Here is a 13,127-nt window from a genome sequence, read left to right as displayed (position 1 = left end):
CCACATCAGTCCTAAGGATTTCTAATGAGGGTGTGTGTTTGTGTTTTCTCTCTCTTTTTTTTTGTGGTGCTGGGGATCCACTGCAGGGCCTTACATTTGCTAGGCAAGAGCTCTATCTCTGAGCTACATCCCCAGCTCAGGTTTGTACTTCTTTTCCTTTCTATATCCAAAGAAAAATTTAAAGACATTAAAATGATGTCATAATATTGAGAGCTATAAAAAGTCACAGTTTATGAATATATTCCATCTATATAACTAAATTCAATATTCCAGCTAATCCAGAAATCTAGTAAGGATAAATATCACCAGTACTGATATTATTACCTCATTAATTACATTCTTTCTTCCATGCCCCTAACCCATTAAGTTAAATAATCTAAATCCCATAGCCAGAACCAAGCCCTGAAAGAATCATATTGAGGGAGGCGTTTGAAATGTGTACACAATAAGTCATAAATTAATAAATAGTATTCTTCATAAATCTTAGAGTAATAAAATTAATCATCTTTTTTTTTTTTTTTTTTTTGCAATATGGGAATGAACCCAGGGCCTTATGCACCTAGGCTAGCTCTACCAGTGAGTTATAGCCCAAGCCCTCTGCCTTTTTAAAATTCTTTTAAAAATTTTATTCTGAAATAGGGTGTCACTAAGTTGTCCAGGTTGGCGTTGGGTAGCTGAGAATATAGGTATGCACCATCATATGTAGCATAAAACCATTTTTAATTTGATATCTGGGAAAGAAAATACTGAAATCTCACAATTTTCTGACTTGTTTTCCAACAGAAAGTTATAAGACCAGTTAAACTATCCTGTAAATTCCTCTTACAGAAAGCTAAGGGATTACATCTGCTAAAGTTAATCCACAGTTAAAAAATTCTCACTGAATTCTTCCTAATTATATCCAGATGAACAGGAACTCCTTTGATCTGCCTGGTTTGACAATACTCTCTGAAGTACTTTTAGGGGAATATCAGACTTTCTAGGCAGCTGTTGGCAAAAAATTCTGAGTCTGTGGGTCCTGTAAAGGGGCAAGAGACAATCTTCTCTATGTGTAGGGTGAGACTGACTGGGGTTTTGTGTTGGGAAAATAAACTTTTTTTTTTTTTTTTTTGAGATACTGGAGATACCCAGCCCTTTTAATTTATTTTTTGGTACTGGGGATTGAATTCAGGGGCAATCAACCACTGAGCCATATCCCCAGTCCTCTTTTATATTTTGTTTACAGACAGGGTTTCACTGAGTTGCTTGGGACCTCACCGTTGTTGAGGCTAGCTTTGAACTCGCGATCCTCCTGTCTTAGCCTCTCGAGCCACTGGGATTACAGGTGTGCGCCACTGTGCCTCACTGGTTTAAATTTTTTTTTTTTTTTAAAGTTGTAGATTGGGCACAGTACCTTTGTTTTATTTTTATTTGGTGCCAGGGGTCAAACCTAGTGCCTCACGTGTACTAGGCAAGCGCTCTACTAACTGAGCTTCAACTTCAGCCCTTATTAAATTTTTTGAGAAAGGGTCTTGCAAATTTGCCAAGTTTGGCCTTGAACTTGTGATCTTCCTGCTTTAGTCTCCTTAGCTTCTAGGATTACAGGTGTCATTATTCCCAGCCTGAAATTTATTTTTCAAAGCACCATTACAGTGGCCAGTAGAAGTTTTTAAGTTCCTCCCTTAAAAATTATAAACAAATAAGTAATCAGAAAGATAAGAATAAAAATATACTTGAGTCTTTATGGTGCTATCAACACTTATTTCAACATATGGCAAGTCAGTTGGAGACTTTTTTTTTAAGCCTTTTAAGTTTTAATCCTCCAGAACTTTTTGCTTAAAAAAACCTTTCATTAAGATACATAACCTTATCTTAGAATAAAATATTCTATGATATGCTTCATGAAGTTATAAAACCTGTGGCTTTCTATGCTGGTGGGGAGGGTAATATATTTTTGGTACTAGTGATTAACCCAGAAGTGCTCTACCACTGAGCTATATCACCAGCCCTTTTCTAATTTTTATATTTTTAGACAGGGTTTCAGTAAGTTCCCAGGATGACCTCAAACTTGCAATCCTCCTGCCTCAGCCTCCTGAGTAGCTGGGATTACAGGCCAAAAAAAGATTTAAATTTAGAAGAATCGAATATCAGCGTATTTTTATATTTCTGTGGCTATTAATGTCAATGATCATTCACTGTAAGGCAAAATATAGCACAAAAAGCACACTGAGAAAAACTGGTTTGGTAGCCATCCGCCTGGACTGATTGTTCTAGAAAGACAGCTATACTTTGTAAGAAGAACTTTTTTTCTTTTTTTCTGGAACCAGGGATCAAACCTAGGGTTTTGCAGATGCGAAGCAAGAGCTTTGCCACTGAGCTACATCCCAGCCCAGAAGGATGGGTTTATTAAGCTCTGAGTCTACTGTAAGTGTCAAGTACCTGCTTTTTATTTATTTATTTATTTTAGCTTTTAAAATGAAAAGTTAAAAAAAAAAGTATTGACTTTTGGTAGGTTTTTAAATGATTTCAAGAAACATTTGTAGGTTTCTTTCTTTACCATGTAAATACTATGGCAGTAATTTCTCCCTCAATTAAAATGTTTTTCATGATTGAAAAGGTTTGCCTTTTATGGCATACTGCACCTTTAAGCATAATACATAATGCAGATCATCAGTTCTCACAAGGATAGAATTTTCTGTGCAAGAATACTGTGACCCCAATTGGTTAACAATGAGAAAATGTATGTAAACACCACATGGTGACCCACTTTTCTTATGTCCTTTGTATTGCTGGGACTTAGCCTTTTTCTTCTGTTTTGATGAAGCTGATTGGCTTTCTCTTGACGCTGAAAAATAAAAAGGAAAATTGGTACCAGATAATTGCTTACCACTTTAGATACAATTTAGATGAACTGTCTTTATGAAGACCATTGTGCTTATAAAAATACATGACGCTCTGAAATAAGGGTATACTTTTTCCTACAAAAGCAGGAGCCTCAATACCAAACAGATTCCACTATTTACTCAATAGTACTTATTATACACCAATACATTTTTTTTGCCTGTAATTTTAAACTCGTCAAAACTGCAAGACCAGTTTAACCTGGTGACTACTGTGTTTCTATAGTCACTATGTAGTTCATACTGCCATGGTACACATGGTCTGATTCTGTGATAGTGTTGTTGAATCTTAATATCTTACCTGGCAACCAATCAGACATAGGTATATTCTTGTCCTGTGAGCTCACAAGATGATTTATGTGAGACAGTCCTCTGGAGAATTGCTGATTTTTACAAAAGGACACCTTTTCTGTATACCAACTTACACTGTGATGCTGGAGGCTGTAGTTGATATCCAGTTAACTGACACCACCCTACAGGATAGAGGTCAGGAGACTCACAGTCTACCCACTGATCATACTCTTCTTCCCATCCATCAAAATGTATCCTCAAGAGACGATGAATAATTCGAGTTACTGTGGCTACACATATTAAACGTGGCTCCATGAGATCTACTGCTTCTAATTTCATTCCTACACGAAATCCATGATTTGGAACATCCTGACACAGAGAAGCAAAATATTAACACTGTTTTATAGAAAGACACAAAAGTCTACTATGATTTAGAAAGCAAAAAAGAGAACACATATAGCCAAACAATATAATTTAAAACGAAAATTCCCATTCTTTAATTATGCAAACATATTATGAAACTAAAGCATTCAAGAACTAGGTATGATATGTTCTCATTTCTATTTCATTCAGATTAAAAACTTTAGAAACAATCTTTTCTCTTAAGAAAATATTTGTATTGCTTTATCATCAAATATTCATTCATATTCATTCATTTTTGGGTCGGTCTGTCTGTCTATCTATCTATCTATCGCTACCACAGATTGAACTCAGGGGCACTTGACCAATGAGCCACATCCCCAGCCCTATTTTGTATTTTATTTAGAGGTAGGGTCTCACTGAGTTGCTTAGCATCTCACTTTTGCTGAGGCTGGCTTTGAACTCATGATCTTACTGTCTCAGCCTTCTGAGCCACAGAGCATGGCCTAAATGCTTATATTTATATTAGTCTTCATTAAGGTTATTCTAACACAGGCAAAAGAAAACATATGTGAGGTCATCATTATTATGCTTCCATTTAAACTTACCTTATTAAATAGTTTTACTGGTGCTGCAATGGAGCCAGTTTCCCTGAGGTAGTCAAACCATTTAAAAGGAAGTTTTGTGTAACCTAAAAGAAACAACTAGTTTTAAGTAGCAGTTCATTTAAAATTAGCATAAATAATATAATGCAGATAAAATAATTCAGCACATGCAATTTCAGATTTAGGCAATGTGAGAAGCTCCTAACTCGTGCTCTTATACTACAAAGCGCAATGGTTCCTTCATGTTACAACCATCCTTCCTTTCCAGACACACAGATGTGTCTGTCTACCCTAATGCAAAAGTGACTCTTCTCTGTTCTGTCTATAACAGACTTTTGAGGGTGTTTTTGGTTACACTGAAGATTGAACCTGGGGTTCAGCATGCTAGGCAAAAGCTGTACAATTAAGCTATAGTCTATCCTCAGACTTTAGCTTTTTCAACCCCAGGCTTTTTTTTTTTTTTTTTTTAAACCTTTATAGGGGCTGGGGATGTGGCTCAAGCGGTAGCGTGCTCGCCTGGCATGCATGCGGCCCGGGTTCGATCCTCAGCACCACATACCAACAAAGATGTTGTGTCTGCCGAGAACTAAAAAATAAATATTAAAAATTCTCTCTCTCTCTCTCCTCTCTCACTCTCTTAAAAAAAAAAAAAAAAAAAAAAAAAAAAAAAAAAAACCACCTTTATTTATTTATTTATTTTACCCAGTGCCTCACACATGCACTCTACCAATGAGCCACAACCCCAGCCCAGTCAATCCCAGGCTTTTGAACAGTCTAGCATTTAAAACTCTGGAGCGGTATTTTTCTCTTTTGAAAGAAAACTTGTTCAGCCAGCAGTAGTATTGTAAACCTTTGTTTTCACTTTCCCCCCATCTTAGTGAAAATCTCAAGGTCCAGATGTTGAAATTAATAGTATAATTTATTAAAGCTAGCTAGAATATAATGCTTTTAAAGCAACCCAGAACTCTCGTGTGTGTGTTTGTATGCGTTTATTTATTTTTACACATACACACATATTGTATATATACCCACATACCAAGAAAATCTAGGGCTGTGTTAAATGTAAGCAGGTACCATGTAAGAAGAAATCAGGATTAAACTCCAGTTAACACTGTATCAAGTACCTCTGGGTGGAGTAAGTTCAATCATGTTAATTTCACAGAAACCGACAGGGAAAATAGAAGGAGAGGTTGCATGGTAACAGAACCAATCAGATCCATCTGCTGCTTCTGAGCCATCGATCCCAATCATGAGGAATCCATCAGCCAGCACCTTTTAAATTAAGAGAATCCCAAGTATTTAAAATTAGACATCACTATTTTAAAAAATATTACCTTAAATTAAATGACATTCTAAAAGGAAAATCTACTGTATAAAGGTCTCTGAAGTGAAAAAAATGCGTTTTTATTTAATTATATTAAATAATATGTTATAATGAAAAACCTATGTAAGCTGTAGGGTGCACTAGAAACAAAAGCACAACTATATAGAAGTGATATCAGAGGTCTGGGAAACAGTATCTTTACCAACCATGAGAGTTGCTGCTCTTTACAATTTAATCAGGTAGGACTGTCAGCCACTCTAGGTAGTATTGCCTTTACTTCTTTCCTGCTGATTTATCACACAAAGGAGTTTCTCCAAACCTTCTTCAGCTTTAAGTTCTAACTTGACCTCTTTCATCATGCTTCTCCACAACCCCAAGGGTGGCCCATGAAGGGGCTCTTCTTTATGCCTCATATTGTTTTAACAAGAAATCCAGTCTCCCCCCATTTTTTTTTAAAGGTAGAGAGAGAGAGAATTTTTTTAATATTTATTTTTTAGTTATCAGCGGGCACAACATCTTTGTATGTGGTGCTGAGGATCGAACCCGGGCCGCAGCATGCCAGGCGAGTGCGCTACCGCTTGAGCCACATCCCCAGCCCCCTGCCCCCATTTTTTAACAAGACAAACCTTTTCTTTTTTTAGAGAGGGAGAGAGAGAATTTTTTTTTTTAATATTTATTTTTTCGTTTTTGGCGGATACAACATCTTTGTTTCTATGTGGTGCTGAGGATCAAACCCGGGCCGCACACATGCCAGAAGAGCGCGCTACCACTTGAGCCACATCCCCAGCCCGAAAACTTTTTCATCTTGCCCTGTTACCACTAGGACCTTGGTCCAAAAACATCATTTCTTATACTCTAATGTTTCCCAATTTCTATTACATTTAAAAAATATTTTATCTCTAGCAATAATTATAGGTTCAAAAGGCACAACAGCATAGACCATGAACTCTGTATACCTGCACTCAGAGGCCTAATTTGAGGTACAAGTCATGCAATTCCTTGCTGAATCATTTCTGTTGTTATTGGTTATTTACTCAATCCAGTGACCTTTTCCCCCAGCACGTATGCTCTTCCAATTACAGCTTCATGGAAGTACCTGATAATTACTCTTAACTTCTTGAAACATTTTCTCATAGACTTTCATCACAATACGGTCTACTGGTCAATATTTCCATCTCTATAGCCCCGTATTCATTTCTTTTGGTAGTTGCCCTTTCACTTCCAGCCCTTAAAATTAAGTTTCTGACTGAGGCTGTTTTCTTTGTTTTGAAAACTTAATATATACCTTGAATGATTTAATGGTCAGTTTCTTTATATTCCAATGATTCATAGAGTTATTTGAGTTTGACTCCCTTCCAGAGTCTTAGTCCTGCATTTTACCTGTATTCTAAAACTAAGCCAACAGCTCCTTCTTTATTCCTTCAGAGGTAACTGGTCATCAGGTCCCACAATACCAACTCAAAACATTTAGTCCTCCTCCTTTTTTTTTGTATTGGGGATTGAATACAGGGGTGCTTAACCACTGAGGCACATCCCTAGCCCTTTTTATATTTTATTTATAGTCTCATTAAGTTGCTTAAGTCCTAAGTTCCTCAGACTGGCTTTGAGCTTGCAATTTTCCTGCCTCAGACTCCTGCTGGGATTACAGGTGTGCGCCACCATGCCTGGCTCAGTCTCTTCTTTATCCTTGCCCTTAACTGCTCCCTTCATCCACTATGAACATTTCAGCTGTTAAACAGAATGACCTGTGTTCAATCCAGAAAGCTTTACTAACTTTTTGTATCTACTAAGATGCCCAGATGGCCTGGCCAACCATTAAAGGCTACACTATTTTTAGTCTCTGTCCCCAGGTTCCTTTCTTCTAGATATTTCTATTAAAATTGGACACATACAACAATAACTTTCTCTTCAAGCTAATGGTTTCGCCTTCTGAAGAGAAGTATCTCACTCATCAGGATTCTCTTCTCCATCTTTCTAACCATAGCTGGCTGGATCAGGGGCTAGAAATGTATCACACAGGCAGTCAAGCCAATAGCTGGGTTCAGCCCTTCAGATTCTTTCAGTCATTGGAATTAACAGACACATAGACTGTTGTCAAGTCATGGTGGGAGGGAACTGAAAGGCTATTATATAAAATAGAGCTAGGGACTGCCAGTGCACATGGAGTGAGCAGGAAACAGTAGAAAGAGAGTGAAAGAAAAGTGGCATCAACTCAGAGTGGAGCAGAGATGGGACAAAAAGGCCCTGGAAGGAGGGGAGAATAATACTGGATCTGTGCTTTCCCAGTTCTCATACATTGTCCTTGTGTCTGTGTTTCTCTACTGTGAGCTAACTTGAGTGGGTTTCTGTACCTCATCAACAAAAACCTTGAGCTAAATATCCAATGCAACTTCCCTGATATTGCTGCATGTGAAACTTGCCATTTCCTACACATGGCCTATACTTTCACCTTAGGCTAACTTGTATTAAGCTTATTTTTGTACATCTTATTTTTGTTCCATATGACTATAAACTTTCCAAGAGTTCAAATCACATCTAGCACGAAGTATTAATTATTCTCCAAATGAAGCTTGATATTCTCTTCACTGGTCATCTCACTTCCCTGGAATAGAGTATGATACAATGGCACTCCTTCCCAAACTTGCCGACTGTGAGATCACTTACAGAACTTCTTTTCGAGGCAATATTTCTTGCTATTCTGATTACACAGGTTTGCAGGAGATCATGGGAATCTGATCTCCCTTATCTGGAAGTTTTACCACTAGTCAGGTAGAACCAGTTTTAGAAGATGGGGCAGCTTTGTGATGGTAATAAGAGGCACATGGGATATGGCAGCCATCATAAGTGTTTGCCCAACTGTATTAAGATGTAAATCACAATTTACTACATTTTTACATAAGCAGATTCTGCAATAGTGTTTCTTAACCAGAGCTGTATATGAGAATCACATGGGGTCTTTAAAAAATGCCAACGCAGAGGTCCCAATACAGACTAGTTAATTTGGAATGGAGGGAAGGGGTTTGGCCAATTTATTTTTTTTTAAGTTCTCCAGGAAATCTTGATGCTTACTGAAAATTGAGAACCCTTCTGGATATTTTCATAAGAACAGTTACATATGAAATGGAAAAGAGAAAAAAAAAAGAAAAAGTATATCAAGAGGAAGAAAAATCATAAAAAGAAACACAGGAAAATTGAAGATAAACTTGCCCTTGTTATAATACTGTTTTGGATTAACTTTGACCGGGAAGTAACTTTGAAATACTCTTTCTCTAACTCAGGATATGTTTCTGCAAATAAAAACAGCAGACTCAAAATGACTATCATAATAAGCCACAAAGATCTGATAATAGAATTAAAACTCACTTTGAAATTCCTAATAAACCTTTCTAGTGAAGATCCAGACATGCACAATTAATGAATATGCCAGTGTTTCCTTCTACTAGCATAAGCCCAGTTCCTTTATAATTGTATTTGTTTCAAAACCTATTCTCTTACCTTTCTAATGGTTGCGACACATATTGTAGAAAGATTTAATGGGTCTATAGCTTCCAATTTCATTCCTTCCTTGAACCATTCCCCACTCTGGTCTACTTCTTTTACCTAAAAAATTATATGAAAGCACATGCAGTGTTATAGATGTTACTACCGATTTGAAAAGGTTTACCAGATTCTTTCTCCTTCCTACCTAATATTACAACTTAAATTTCCATCAGGGAATACAGAGTTCAGGCAAAAACAATTTAAGAATAAGTATAATAAAGATTTGTGATACTTATGGATTATAAAATCTTAATCCATTTAAATGAACATATGTAACTGTGATTTCCATAATTTTAGGAAAAAAACCCCACAACCCTCTTTCAAATCTAATTTACAAATGAGGGTTCTTATAAAAACTTCTTACCTTAGCAAATAAATGTGGTGGTGTATCAAAATGTCCATCCTGTTTCTTTGTAATATCTACAAGGAAAAGTTACATACTAATCTGTCAGCATTTGTGAGAAGACCAAAAATCATGTTTCTTTGAAGGCTTCAAACTCACAAGGTATGTAATACTCTAAAACATGGCAGAAAGACATGCCTTCTACATTTATGGTGAATAATATTAAGTCTTTTCTCTCTTTAGGATATATGTCCATATGTTATTAAATACATTTCAGCTGATTAGAATGTTGGTAATCTCATAATTTGGGAATTACAACTTTAGAAACACGTTTTAATGTGTCTAGTATCACCAAGCCTAGCCACATTTAATCTCGACATTTTAATTAAAACTGAATGGGAAGGGAAAGACTATATGTCTATCAAATGGGCATGGCTAAGAGTGCATAATTAATGTTATTATTTATGTATCTTTTTATAGTGTTGGGGATTGCCCCAGAGCCTTACCCCAAGGCCTAATGCATGAAAAGTGCATTATTTTTTTAATTGAGAGTGAGAGGAAGGCATATAAAGGAATTAGTTAGGAGACTAATTTGAACCTTCACTAACTGAGGTAGAATAAGCAGCCCAAACAACTAGAATGGTATTTTTTAAACTATGCTATTCTTCAGAGAAAAATAACCAAGTAGCATAATTCAGCCTCAATGACACTCTCAATAAGAGTACTTGTTTCCGGTACTCACCTGATCTTTTGAAACGATGGCCTATGCTTCGAGACCAACCAATGTGATGGATTAAGGGGCTGTGCATATGGCACCAGAAGTCATCTGTTCTATCTTCACTCTCCTCATACACTAGTCTCAATCTTCCACCAATTACACTTTCCACTACTGCCACTCGTGTCCGACACAAATGCCTCTTGTCAACCACTTCTACTCTCATGCAAGGCTTAAAAGGATACTGCATACTCTCAGAAACCTTAAAATAAGAACAGATAGAACTGTTCAGAATTCATGAAGAAGGTATATAAGTAATTTTAATAAGTAATATAAAAAATACTGAATATACTCGATATTTGACCCAGGTCACCTAGTTCATGAAATTAAAACAACTGCTTAAAAAATCTCTAAGTTATTCTCTCTTAAGAGCTAGCTCTTCAGTCTTTTTTTTTTTTTTTTAAGAGAGAGTGAGAGAGGAGAGTGAGAGAGGAGAGAGAGAGAGAGAGAGAGAGAGAGAGAGAGAGAGAGAGAATTTTTAATATTTTTTTTTTTTTTAGTTCTTGGCGGACACAACATCTTTGTTGGTATGTGGTGCTGAGGATCGAACCTGGGCCGCACGCATGCCAGGCGAGCACGCTACTGCTTGAGCCACATCCCCAGCCCTCTTCAGTCTTTTTAAGATCCTGTTTTTACCTTTTGTGAGAAATCAGGAGGAAGTGTTTTGGCACCAGTAAGTCTTTTCACTAGAAAGGCTTTCCAGTTTGTATATTTATGTTGAATAGCTGAAACAAAACAAATAACCAGTTATACTTCAGCAGGAAGTACAATTGCTTCCTAAATTATTTGTTAAAAAAAGTAACATGTTTCTCTGTCAGAGTATTAAGGTTCTCAAAGTAACAAAAATAGAGAAAATGTGTTTTTTTAGTACAAAAGTTCCTTTCATTGAAAAGTATTATTATTATTTTTTAAATATTTATTTTTTTTAGTTTTCGGCAGACACAACATTTTTGTTTGTATGTGGTGCTGAGGATCAAACCCCGGCCGCAGGCATGCCAGGCGAGCGCGCTACCGCTTGAACCACACCCCCAGCCCCGAAAAGTATTATCTTAATGTCTATATTACTTTAAGATCACTATGTGTGAGACAGCACCAAGATAGATGTACTTACTTCTTGGAGGAACAAGAGGTTTTCCACTGGCTGCACACCAACCAACTGGATGGATATCAGAACCACATATATTGCACCAGAAGTCCAGACCAGAGTCATTTTCAAATCCTTCATATCTTAAAAGGGCATTATAACCTGAGACCAAGAAATCAATCACTATATGAGGCAAATAAATAAGAAAACCTTGAAGAAAATGGCTGTCAAGCTTTAGTGTGCATCTGCAATAGAACCACATGCAAGATCTGTTAAGAGATAGAGGTTGGGTGGTTTGAGAATTTACATTTCTAATAAGTCCCTGCGTGATGCTGTTGCTACTTTGAGAACCATTTGTTCAATGTGATTAATTCAGCTGTTTTTAGAGCATATCTTCCTGCCTTGAATGCATTTCAATTTACTGATAATTTCTCAAAATTTAGGAAAAAATGTTGTGAGAATAAAAGAGAAAGTTTTGATAAATTAGTAAAACCTTGTCAAGTCACAGAAATCTAGCTGAAGTATATTTAAAAAAAATCACTTTATTAGCTGATCAGGTAAGATAATTCTCAATGTGGCTACTTCAACAATCTTAAAATTCTATCTCATTGGGAAATAAAATTTTAAAATGCTAGGTACAAAATTCAGTAAACATAAAAGTATGTAAAATCACTTAAAAATTATGTCCTAGGCAAATAATAAGCTTTATTTTCTGGAAAAAAATGTATATCGTGTTTATAATTTAGCAAACTTTAAGTTAACAGGTAAGGCTTAATTTGAGGCCTCTACTGAAATAATGGTCAATGTATTTGTATTTCAGGATAGAAGCCAAGTTCAGCTTGCATTTTCTTATACTAATATATATTTAAAGCATTATATTTTTAGTTCTAAAACTCACAGAACAATTCATGAACTTGCTAAATATTACTGAATTCTATGATTAATACAAGGCTTAATTCTACAAGATCAAAGTGATTTAAAAGGAGACATGAAGCAATTAGATAAAACAGAAATGTAAAGTGAAAGATGGAAGTTAGAAATAATTCTTAGATATTAAATGCATTTTTTTTTTTTTTTGGTACTAGGGATTGAACCCAGGGATGCTTAACCACTGAGCCATATCCCCACTTCTTTTTAATATTTATAGACACAGGGTCTCACTAAGTTGCTTAGGGTCTTGCTAAGTTGCTGAGGCTGGCCTTGAATTCGCAATCCTCTTACCTTAGCTTCCCAAGCAACTGGGATTGCATGCATGTGTCACTGCACCTGTATAAATGCACTGATCTATTTAAAATGCAACGGATTTAAACATTTGGGACATAAACAATATGTTATTTTAAATTATAATGCTTATAATAAAGCACTTAGAGGATGCTTATATAGTTATGTAAATATTTCAAGAAAAGGTAGGGATTGAACTGGATGGTGATACAGCAAAGTACAGAGCTTTGGACAGTCACTTGCAATGGTGATCCCGGGCATATGACAAAAAACAATGTTGCATTAAGGACAGAGACTAGATTCATCAGAACAGATGGTTTATGATGGGAGCAATAAGTTTGATGAGTGGTGTATGATAAAACTCATCAATATTTGTAAATTGTGGGTGACCATTAACATCCTTTAAGGATGAGGAAGCTATTAAAGATTCTTAAGCAGAAAAGTAGAATTAAAATTATATTTAGGGGGCTGGGGATGTGGCTCAAGCGGTAGCGCGCTCGCCTGGCATGCGTGCGGCCCGGGTTCGATCCTCAGCACCACATACCAACAAAGATGTTGTGTCCGCCGAGAACTAAAAAAAAATAAATATTAAAAAAAAAAAAAAATTATATTTAGGGGCCCTGGGATGCAGCTCAGTAGTAGAGTGCTTGCCCAGCATGTGAAAGGCCCTGAGTTCAATCCATACTACTGTAAAAAAAAAATTTG

The 13,127-nt window shown here is 36.3% G+C and overlaps 1 protein-coding gene across 24 annotated transcripts in view; it reads right to left on the bottom strand.

Annotated features, from left to right (window-relative positions):
• The window catches only part of MBTD1 (mbt domain containing 1), a 64,819-nt gene that overhangs the window by 11,525 nt on the left and 40,167 nt on the right, over positions 1-13,127 (bottom strand). For 23 of the 24 annotated variants that reach the window (XM_081270608.1, XM_081270610.1, XM_081270606.1 and 20 more), the window contains 9 exons: positions 11,229-11,363; positions 10,754-10,842; positions 10,085-10,319; positions 9,364-9,419; positions 8,955-9,059; positions 5,260-5,407; positions 4,139-4,221; positions 3,305-3,539; positions 2,747-2,824 (listed from right to left, as the gene is read on the bottom strand). In XM_081270608.1, the coding sequence (XP_081126734.1) occupies positions 2,747-2,824; positions 3,305-3,539; positions 4,139-4,221; positions 5,260-5,407; positions 8,955-9,059; positions 9,364-9,419; positions 10,085-10,319; positions 10,754-10,842; positions 11,229-11,363 (1,164 nt within the window). Of the gene's footprint in view, positions 1-2,746; positions 2,825-3,180; positions 3,540-4,138; positions 4,222-5,259; positions 5,408-8,954; positions 9,060-9,363; positions 9,420-10,084; positions 10,320-10,753; positions 10,843-11,228; positions 11,364-13,127 lie in introns of all 24 variants that reach the window. The other variant, XR_014019272.1, reaches the window with a different exon arrangement.

The sequence above is a fragment of the Spermophilus citellus genome, assembly GCF_964194105.1.
Source record: "Spermophilus citellus genome assembly, chromosome: 17".
Taxonomy (NCBI): Eukaryota; Metazoa; Chordata; class Mammalia; order Rodentia; family Sciuridae; genus Spermophilus; species Spermophilus citellus.
The sequence above is the reverse complement of the archived record's forward strand: the minus strand, read 5'-3'. Positions and strand labels throughout refer to the sequence as shown.